General features: G+C 38.5%; 1 protein-coding gene across 2 annotated transcripts; it reads right to left on the bottom strand.

The window, feature by feature from the left end:
- On the bottom strand, positions 1-5,647 carry LOC139135565 (putative protein-lysine deacylase ABHD14B). 2 transcript variants are annotated; one of them, XM_070703025.1, is made up of 4 exons: positions 5,437-5,647; positions 3,119-3,504; positions 1,737-1,963; positions 1-1,326 (listed from the first exon to the last, which is right to left on the bottom strand). In XM_070703025.1, exons 2-4 carry the CDS (start codon positions 3,486-3,488, stop codon positions 1,129-1,131), a joined length of 795 nt encoding a protein of 264 aa, XP_070559126.1. In that variant the 5' UTR covers positions 3,489-3,504; positions 5,437-5,647; the 3' UTR covers positions 1-1,128. The 2 variants fall into 2 exon arrangements, with proteins under 2 accessions (XP_070559126.1, XP_070559125.1); XM_070703024.1 differs by having other exon boundaries at positions 5,284-5,638.
- Positions 5,648-11,868: the final 6,221 nt, after the last annotated feature.

Below are 11,868 nucleotides of genomic sequence, written 5' to 3'. Positions count from 1 at the left end.
TGTATATGATGAGTTGTTAATTGTATAAAAACTTTCAATATGTACTCTCATATCAATTGGATCAATGCTACAAATGGAATAGATCTTGAAGGGGTTGTTGATGCATATGTGTGTGTGTGTGTGTATGTGTGTGTGTGTGTGTGTGTGTGTGTGTGTGTGTGTGTGGAATAACACAAACTGTGTCAAGTACAAAATAATCACTTCAGGCATCTTGCAATCATCCAGCAGACAGAACTAAATTTTCCTTAGATAAATTTGTGTCATTATTTAATGTTCTGCTTTTTTTTGTGTGTGTGCTTGTGTGTGTGTGTATATATATATATATATATATAGAGAGAGAGAGAGAGAGAGAGAGAGAGAGAGAGAGAGAGAGAGACAGATATAGAAAGATAGAGACAGAGGATTATAACAAGCAGGCAGACTGAATATGGAGACAGAGACAGACAGAAGGAATGAGGACAATTTCTCCCATAATTTCCTTATTTTCATCATTTTCCATTTATGATTTTTCTTTTCATTTAGCATCCGCTTTCCAAAATCTTGCGCTTCAGTAGCATTTCACCCATAATGCTAAACTAAAGGAGACTGCCCTTTGCCTATAATTTAAAGTGGGGGTTTGGAATCTATAGGAGGCTTGAAATAATACTTGTTCTATATTTTAACAGACTACCTTTTTCCTGATGCAGATTAGACCAAATTGCTTGCATGTCTATAATCAAAGTTGCAAGTGCAATTGTGAAAACATTCAGCGAATTGCATTTTGATGAGGCGTGATATCTGATAGAAGGAAACTTCTTCTACGGGGAACAAAATTCAGTTGAGTGTCAAAAGCTATCGTGGGTCACGATATTTCAAAATGTGCTTGTTAGATTATTGCTTTGTAGTCAGTGGGTACCAGCAAGTGCTTAAACATGTGCACTAATCTGGGAAATGCCATTACGGGACGTTCAGTTCTTTATGAATCACCCTTCATTATTCATCAGATGGTACGTGGCCTTTGAAACTGCACAAATCACACAATCATGTAGCCCACATGAAATTGAAACACTGGTATTCCATTCCTCAATGTCAAAGTTGCTTGGAAGAGAAGTGGAGTATAAAAAGAGACGGGGAGAGCCAGCAGCTCACTCAATTCGTCTTCTGATGCTCTAAGTCTTGTAAAAATGAGTAGAGAATCTCATGCCACATGTCTGGCTGATCTAAGTAAGCCGGATGCTTGGCCTTTGGAAGCATGTGCACTTTGCTATTTGGTATGTTCTTAAGGTTTTCCAGGGACTGAGAACCCAGGGTTGTATCCAGCTCACCATAAACAATCATGGTTGGAACCTGTTATTGTAAGAAAACAAAAAAATTTGTTGCAAGTTGCAAAATACCTCACCACTTTGAAGTGACATATGATAGACCGAATGTCACGAAGAAAAGTAGCCATCACTGACATTACATTATATCTACAATTAAAAATTTTTGGGTTTGGTAAATCCGGTATCATTCTGCGAAGTTTGAGACTTATGTTTACTGTAGATTTTGTGATGTGCATGTGGTACACTGTATATGATGAATTCAAAACTCCACATAAAATGCCTTACTTGATCGAATCAGGGTCTACAAGAGATGTTCTCAATGAGTTTGTATGCTTCCCCTTTTTTTCAAATGTAGAAGAAGTTCCTGTCCACTCAGAAGCCGTAGTGATGGCACTGTTTTCTGATTATACCCAACACACAACCTCTGACACCAACCTTGATTTTTTCATAGTCCGCTCTGGTGTACTTGTCCGAGTCAACCGGGGCCACGGGTACAAAGCCACGGAAAAGGCTTTGATCTTTCATTAGCAGTGGCAGAGAGAAACTTCCACTCATCGACGGTGACACCACCACAGCAGGCTCCACTTTCAGTGTTTTTATCAGGTTTCGCAAGAAATCGTCATTTGCCGCTGTCAGTGTTGAATCCTTGGAGTTCTTAAAACCTGTTTGAAAATCAAGATACGGAGATGACTTTGAAGCGCATTACCTGACTCGGGTTTAGAGAATCCCCAGAACATGTTTCTCATTCATGTCTCACAATATGGTACACAAGGTGATATAACCCTTTGAGCACCAACGTCAAATTTTGTCTCCTTTAGAAAATATACTCCAGTCAATTTTTTTTCAGATTTTTGTCAAAATTTTGATAACAAACTGCAGCCATGCCTGGAATATGTCCATTTGGTCCAAAATTATCAAAAAATTACACAAAAATTCATAAAAATTGGTAAAAATGTTGCACTAAAATTTTGGTGGGAACAACTGCAGCACTCAAAGGGTTAAACCCAACAATAAAGATACCTGTCTATACGTAATGAACCAGCTTATGATGCCATTTCATCCTACCATGATACCTTGCACTTAAAGGGGCTTTATAATGACCCTACATCCGATGTCATGATTCATCCTTGTGACCTCTGCATAATCTCTACGTCAATATGCTAAATCTTCCAGCTTTTTTCACATTCACTGATATAATGTTTCATTGGAAATTAAAGTCAATTTACAGCATAAAGTTCTCGGGCCAAACACAGCAGCTACAAGTATAGATATGGGTGAAGTTGCCCGATGCCCTGCAATTCAACTTTGATGAAAAGCTAGCAAAACTCAGAGAAGACCAAACCGAAGCCATATAGTCAAAGAATGGTAACGGAAAAACTTGTGTGAGATGACTTGGAATATATTATTGATAAACTATAAAATGCAGTCACTGTGCACACACAGTGGGAAGCAGGTGCATGTTGATACATAATCTGATATGTAGTATGTTGGCAAAAATATGATTGTGGCTCCTTTTTAACATGGGCACTTTGAGTGGATCGTATTGGGTTTGATTTGCTATGAATGATATGGGACAGCAAAGTATGATTATTCGATTGATTGAAGTACTTGAAAGGAGGACAGTAGATTTGGTGAATGAAAAATGGACACACTTTTCATAATGTTACAAAAATCTTTGACTTACATGAGAAGATTTGTGCATGACATCACCTGTTCAATGACACGTCTTTTACAATACTAGGATTAGCTCACAAAAAGTCATCTTTTCAAAAAACTTCTACATGTAGTTTGCAAGCTGACAGTCATGCATCACTAACCTGGCAAATCAACGGCAACAACACGGTAACCAAATTTTGCTAACTGATGAATAGTCTTCAGTTTAAACCAATCCTCTGATGAGAACTTCATTCCGTGAAGTAGCAGCACATTGCCACGAATTTTGAGCGCCTGCCTTGCATCAACAGCAACCCTGTAAAACACCTCTCCAGTAGCGCCCTCGATGTTTATTCTCTCGTCCTTCACCTCAATCTTGGCATCTGTGCCGTCCTCTTTGTATTTGAGCTCTTCTGGGATTCCGGTGGACATCTTGCTTTCCGAGCTTGGGTAGGAACTGCTCCAAATGATATAGATGACAATGACTGCCACTACGATTCCTGCAAGCACAGGTTTGTTTACGCTTACATTCATCAAGGCTGGAGGGAGGCTGCAATCAAAAAAAATATTAAAACATTCAGAGACAGTGAAAATGGCTGAAATATCATAGAGAAACACTTTATGAATGCTTTTAATAAGCAATAAATTGCCATTACGGCCACTTAATTATTTCTCACCATGCTAGATGGGCCAAGTATTAACCTACAGACTGGATAATTATCCCATCGCTCTCACTGCAGCTACACTCACTATTCATTCTACTCTACCTGTAGCCATGACCTTGAATGGTACCAGAGTGAAGACGATGAAGACTTTTCAACCAACATTTGCATATGAACTACAAAGGGTTTCTCCTGTGGGTCTGTAGCCACACACTCTAAACCCTAAACTTTATCCTAACATCTCCTATTCATTTTCAGACTTGATTACAACGCATCTGAGTCTGAATCTGAATCTGGAAAAAATATGACGGCCTAAAATCAATGTGATGGATACAGCAATGCCTTACTATAGGTTGCTGTCCACCTAATTACATAAGTGTACCTCATTATACAGTTCTTGTAATAGCTCTCATATCAACAATAATATCAGGTTTTTTACAAAATATCAAGATCTATGCCCCAGTACATGGCACTATGCAGGTATAATTGTCCAATACACTTGTCGTTTAGGACATAGTTGTACTGCTATTGGTTGTCACTTGTACTTCTATCACTAAAGACCAAACAGGATGAGACACACTGAATGGTAGCTGTGATATTGCAGTTGTACACTGTGGCGGTGACCCTTGACCTGAGTGCGTTCGATATACGCCACAAGTACCGCTGTGATATCACAGCTATAACTGAATGGATACACATATTTGTTTCCGAGGCTATGGCTTGTTGGTGACTGTGACTGTTGAAAACTGGCCCCACAACAAGTTTGATATCTCATCAACCTTATGACCTGCAATGCCAGCTGGTGTACAGATACACAATATGCAATTATCATGTCAGCCTTCATCTTGATACAATCATCATTTACACAGACATCACAAATTTGGCACCGAAGCCTGTTCAATAATGTTTTGCAGGAATCATCAGAGCCCAGATTGCGTATCCACAGGCATTCATTAGCTGGACTATGTCCATGAACAGGACTATAAGTCCGGCAGGCTAATGAAACAGAATTTCTCTTTTGCATCACTACTGCCGGACATTGTCCCACTCACAAACATTGTCCAGTCATGGACGTACCACAGATCGTATTATCATCTATGGGCATGAATGAATGGATGAATGGATAGATTGAGATTCAGAACTATCATAACGTTCTTGCTGCAGTTCCAAAGCCTAGAACTTTCCCCGGTGATTTTGGATGATGGGGAACACACAAAATCCTTTCCCCATCACACAGAATCTCAGGGGAAAGTTCTGGGCTATGGAGCTGCTGCAAGGGCGTTCATATTAAGATGCTGAATGGAAGTAGCAAACTGAAGTTACGAGTGGAGTGATACGTACCGGCCGCCGCGTACTATGCATAGTACGCGGTGGCCGGTACGTATCACTCCACTCGTAACTGAATGGAAGTAGCAAACTGATTTGTTCTGGCTCTAGTGACGTGCATAAAAACGCAAAGCCCAGTCCGTCGACCTGTAACCACTCACTGTCTAATATCTGAAAACTGCTCGAGCCAACAAACAAAGGCTGTGGTGCGGGCACAGGGCACAGCCGTTTGCGCCAACATGACTAAAGAGGTCCCTGGTATATAAATGGTAGATGTGCGCGGTGTGGACATCAGACACTGCGCTGGGATAAAGGTGCGGGAGATATTGTGAGGTACGTACCGCATGTGTTTTTCAGATGACATCTCCGTGGCCTTAAAACATCGTCACGAAGGTGTAACCTCCACGTACACGGCAGTGAAATATGTCAATGATAGAGAACAATTCTGAACAAAAACCCAGAACCCATATCCCTACCTGCTTGCTAAAACCTACCTTGCCCAAAGATTTTGCAGCACCTGGGAAATGTCAAAGTTCGTGTAACCCCGTACTTTACCCTCACGACCACGCGTGATCACCTTTTATCCTTAAACTACAGGTGGGTGTGGGCACCTTCAAAATAGAAGTTAGAACTCGCGTTTACGGTATACTACACTAGTAATGACCAGACGAGCGATCGACGGACCGTACCCGAGTCGTAGTATACAGTCTCTCGTTCGAAAAATCCCAATTGTCTAAATATATGAGAATTTCGAAAAAGATTGACTAAAATATGAGCATATTATATATTTTCATTGAACGAAAAGAGCTTGTCAAAAGTAATCGACACCTCTATTTCGGTTTAAATTGTCAGATAATTCTTGTGTCGAAACTAGATTCTAAAAGTAAGGAACTAGGTAACGGGTGAAAGGTCACATTGAACACGGGGGACACGCAGTCGGTAGTTTGGAGAGAGAGAGAGAGAGAGAGAGAGAGAGAGAGAGAGAGAGAGAGAGAGAGAGATTGCGTCTTCACTACCTGGCAAGGACGATTGAATGATGAGGATGTAGTGGCTAGAAAGGTGTTTCATTTTGTGTAGTAAAATTCGTCTCGCTTTGTCTCCTGTAAAATGCTTTTTGCCAAAAAGTGTTTTGTTTGCCGTAATCGCGCGCGTCATGAGAAAACATGCTCGTCACGCCTTTTTTACAGTTTTGAAAAAGAAAATATCATGAAAATAATAAAATAAAAAGAGCGCCGAATAGAAAACTGTTCGAAAAAGAAAACAGTGAGAAACAGTATTATAGGTAACATACACAAAGTGAACAATAGACTTGTTAGTCAATAATGCGCAGTGCAGGCTGTGTCAACTTTGAAAAAAACACGTACTCAAAATGTGAATTTGGACATTTCCAGGGTTTCAATCCCAGGATGCATTTATGTGCACTAATGTACATTGAATTGTGAAAATGGAAGTTGCAGAAACATGACATCTACATGCGAATTCATGTTATGGATCAATTAATATGTTCAATAAATATTCTGAAATGTTCTCCTGGTTTCTTTCTCAGAGGCTACCATTTTACTTTATGGCGGCAGTGTTTGAATTCCCCAAAAGGATGTTGGCCATTTTCTATTTTAAAAGACAAAAAAAAAGTTTGGCCTTAGCATTGTTCCGAGGGAGAGTCCCTGCCAGAGAAAAAACCCTTGGCTAGCAAAGTTTGTTCACAGGTTTGATTCACTGACTTTAGGTGCATTGTCCCACACGATCATAGGCATACATAAAAATCATGTGTTGGGGTAAGTGGTCAGGAACTTTATTCATTCATTTATTTTTTATTTTGGTGTTACCCACTATCAAAAGGCAACAAAATCATACGTGATTTTTGAAACTGCGAAAAAAATTTGAGTCCGAAGGGTTTAAGATAAGGTAAGTCCCGTTTAGGCCTAATACAGGAAACATTCATCTATATTGGACTCGTCAGTCACGGTGACCAGAGAATTAAGATAAAAAAGATCAAATTATGTAAAGAATACTAGTAAGTAGCGTTATTGGATAAAAGCCTATAATGTCACAGAAGGAAACTGAACGTATGTGATATGGTTCGCTGGTTATATTCGGTTTCAGAGAAAATGGTCATGTGCTCCAACAACCCGAAACAGCGCCCCCAACCTTTAATCGTGGGAGTGATGCGACATTTACCATTTTTGGTCAAGATCACGCCAAATGACTACAGGTTTATCCTTGGTTCCTTGCAAAACTATTTTAACATGTTTTACTTTTCCTTACCATCAGCCCACCCACAGGCGCTTGAGGTGTCCGGTGTATGTTTTTCTCGAGTGCGCACCTACCGACACCAAGAACACTCAGGAACTTCGATGCCCATACCATATACCCTGCAGAATATGTATTAAATCAGTTAACTTCCAAAACACAGTACATTGTGTATACTATTTTTCTGCAGATGTTAGGCTGCAATTACAAATAATATCCTGGGCAAGGGATGGTATTGACGATTTTGAAAGTTTGAGGTACATTTGAGGTGTGATTTTAACGGTTTGCACTGGGTATAGGGGTGGGATCTAAAAGTATTTTGGTCCCCTAGTTTTTTACATTTTCAGATTACAGAGTTTGGTTGGAAATTCAATAAACCAAATATGAACTGAAAATGCTCCCGTGTGCTCAGTAAATATTCAAATTAGTAATTAGCTGAAGTAAAAATCCCGCTAAATGACTTTCAATAACGTTATATGATAGTATCTTAAATGCACATAGCAAGTTTCATCAACTTTGATCAAGTAAATCCAGATATTATTTTTTTATTTATTTTATTTAAAATCAGGATTTGTTTTAAATCAGGATATGACATAGAAAAACAATATAGGCCCACAACGTCATTCATGAAAGTTTATCAAATACCCAAATTAGCAGTTAACGTTCATGTCACTGAATCCTTCAATATGTTTCATCGTTGATATATCCTAGTGTGATCAACATATGTAGCAATTTGCATCAAGTTTTGTACAGCCATCCTCAATTTTATTCCTTTTTTTAAAGTCATTAATAATGGCTTGCATAAAAATGCAAGCCGCACCCCAAAAACTACCCATTATCTGCTATTCTCAAACAGAATGTATGTTCCAGATTTCATTCCAATCTCACCCGTTTCATCATCAGATGTCAGATTTCAGACAGGCAGACAGACAGACAGACATATTTCTGCGACGTTAGCTCACTTGTGTGAACACGTGAGCTAAAATGAATAACATTGTTATTTCATCCAATATATCTGACGTAAATAATAATGATAAAAACAAACAAATTCTGGAATAATTTTATATATTTCCATGACTTCCATATTGAAAAAATCTAAAATAGTACTAAGGCCATCGAATTTTTATGAAAAGAAAATAACAAGTAGACCATGTAACAGAGAACAGAAGCTGCAAGTATTGATAATTTTCTTTTTCAAAATTTATAATAAAGTAATCAACTACAGAATCTTGCTATCCCCGCACAGCATGCTGAAACACACAATATAATTTGATAATAAAGCTTCTATATGTATATACTATTGTTGATGATTGAATTAGTCCAGAGTGAAATGTATTTGTCGACGATACAAATGAACACGGGCTGAGTTGGTAAGCTAAATACTGAATATTTCAACATCATAGGGTGTAAAACAAAATTCTTAGTTTAATATTGTTGGGCCATATGATAGTTGGGACATTTGATTTAATAGAGGGGTTTGAAATGTTTATGAGGGTATTGAGGGTTTAAACGACTTAAGATTCTTTTTCTTTTTTTGTAACTTTGTATTTGGGCCAACAACAGCCATGACTGATACATAAATCCAAAATAGAATATACATTTCTGGAAGCAAATCTAGAAACAAAAGGTACTCTTCAGTTTGTTACATACAACATAAGAGAAGACCATTTCTGCAGATGAAAATAAAGTTTATAAAGTTTAACGATTTTAGATTTTAATCGTGATTCCTCCAGTTCCCGCCCCAAAAAACCAATGCAGTCTTACTGACATCGCACTAGTGTATAAACGTACCAGTGAGAGCACAGGGTATTGCAGGCATTGCTCGTCTAGAAGTTATGAATATGATAAATAAATGTCATATATTAAACTTTCTTGTCATTATACAAGCCTTAACTGTGTCGCTAGACTTGGTTCAAGTCGGTGAATTTTTAAAATATTAAAATCATTTGTAATAATTTTTCATGTGTCTCTCCTATTTCGTACCAACCTATTCGGAACTTGGCAGCCCAGGCCAGGTTAATTTTCACAACGATTGAGTCAGCACAGTAGTGAATTAGTTTCTGCCGGTTGTGAGTCCGGGTGAAACTCACCCGTATAGCGTTCACCCCACTCATCACGTCCGCTCCACTTACGCGTTTCAGATGAAAACAGAACAAATCATTGCGTTCACTCCCCTCAAACATTCACAAATCACAGACTTGAACCAAGTCTACTGTGGCGCGTGCGTACCTATTATACTTTACCCTCGCTATCTCTGTATAGTATTTCAAAGAAAACAGTCCATATCTATTAATTGCCCTCCCTAATCCTCTTCATTAATTTATTCTGCCGATCGCCAAATGAGGGGTTTATCGCCCTGATCAAATAACGAGTTTATTCGGCCAGGACGATAAGCATAACAGATATGGACTGTATGTTTTCTTTGAAATACTATGAAGAGATGGCGAGGGTAAAGTAATGGATAGCCCCGACACAGGTAAGGCTTGTGTAATGAAAAAAATTAGTAATTGATATTTATTGATCATATTCATAACTTCTTGACGAATAATGCCTGCAGGTACCCTGTGGTGAGGGCATTCATAATAGTTGAAAATTGTCACCTTCATTAACTCTAAGATCAGGGAGGGTCGTCATCTTTGGACAATACTTTTATAGGGGTCATCAGAGTTTTTAAGCAGGTCACTAATTTTGACAGAGGCACGAGAAAAATTTGCCGGCCGCCATTCCATAACAACTGAACGCTCCCTAAAGTGGTACACCAACTAAAAGGTGCGAAAGAGGAGGGGGTGACTGTGATGAAATACCTGACCTACCAAACAACCATGCACCCGATGTCAGGACCTAGGAGAAGATACGAAATAGAAAATAGTGAATTGAAAAAAATCCGCCTTACAGGGGAGATCCTGGCGTCAAAATCCGCTTCCGATGCCCCGGGAAATGTAAGAGTCAATTCCTATTGCCTATTGCACTGCCATGTACGTGGCCCACGTGGCTGGCATCGATTTCAGAACGCCTTTGCTAAGTGCTTTTAGTTGAACGAACTCAGTGCGACATCTGTATAAGGGACGGGTCAGTTTATTCGGCCTGGGGGGTGGATAATTTTTTGCCGACGTCAAAAAGTGGATGCCGCCATTCAAACTTTAGAAAACAGGGTGACCCCCATTCCAAATTTCGAAAACAGGGTGACGCCCCAGCGTGACAAAGGTAAAACAAAAGGTGGAATATATAAATTATATATATATATATATATATATATATATATATATATATATATATATATATATATATATATATATATATATATATATATATATATATGAATATGTTCACTCGATATGTGGTTTGATCAACGGGCCAGTGAATTCAAGGACAGACTGATCAAATCTGGTTACCAGGCCACCAAAATACAAACCATTATAGATGAAGTTCGTAAGAAAACCAAGATCATCCTTTCTCCGTTACAATAAAAAGCAATCCATGGATAGAGTGGTTTGGGTCAACGACTTCAATCCTATGCGACCAGACGTCAGACAACTAGCCAAAAGACACCATAAAATCCTGCAGCTCTCTGAAAGAATGTCTATGGTTTCCCCTACACCTCCCCTCATTTCGGACAGAGTTTGTGCCAATCTTGGCCAGTTGATTGTAAGACACAGATTACAACAACAACAACAACAACACAACAACAACAGAATAAACGGAGCTCACGGCCATGTAATGATACTAGATGCAGAGTAATGTGTTCACAGATGGTCACCACGGACAGCATAACAAGTCATAGCAACGGTAAAACTTTCAAAATAAAGGGACAGTATACAACTGTAATACTGAAAATGCCATTTATTGTGTATTTGTGATATATGCTTATGTCAGTATATTGGCCAACTAAAAACAAAATAAGGTACAGAATGGCCGGTCACAGAAGCATGATAAAATGTAAAAACAATGATCTCAATAATCCAGCACTATTTGTAAGTCAGCATTTTAACCTTCCCAACCATTCAGTAAAGAATATGAAAGTCATTATCTTGGAAACGGTTCATAACAGTGATCACAATGGTAAAAATTCTAGGGACATTGTTGAAACAAAGTGGATATTTTACTTAACACCATGTATCCAAAGGGACTCAATAGAGAGTCACCCATTCCTGCTATAGTGTAACTTTTATTCAATCATTGACTTTCGGGTATTTTTCACCCTCCCTGTCAGTTTGACTACATACGGGTGATACCTTATTTTTATCACATTTTTTATCACATTTGTTTTTCAACACATTTACATCTTTTAAGTATTGACATTGAATTTTACCCTGTATTTTTACCATTTTTTATTTTGATGGTGATCATTATTATTTGAGACTTTTACATCTTTTTTAGAATATTGACATTGAATTTTACCCTGTACTTTTACTAGTTTTTTATTTTGATGGTGAAATTTTCACTTCAGTAGAGTTCTATTTTCTCCTGGTTTAAATATTTCAGTACCGGTTGGTTTTCCTACAGCTGTCTCTCCACTTTCTAAGACATTGTTGGTTCATTTGTATTGTACACCGTATTGCACATTTCTTACGTCTGCATGTGATGTACATCGCATTCAATATATGCAAATCAGCTTGTAGGTGTCAATCACCCAATGCATTTCAACCTCTGCTCTGGTTGGTTCAGTGTCATTTCCA

Source organism: Ptychodera flava, chromosome 6 (assembly GCF_041260155.1).
Source record: "Ptychodera flava strain L36383 chromosome 6, AS_Pfla_20210202, whole genome shotgun sequence".
NCBI classification, from domain to species: Eukaryota; Metazoa; Hemichordata; class Enteropneusta; family Ptychoderidae; genus Ptychodera; species Ptychodera flava.
This window is presented reverse-complemented; position numbering and strand designations above follow the sequence as displayed.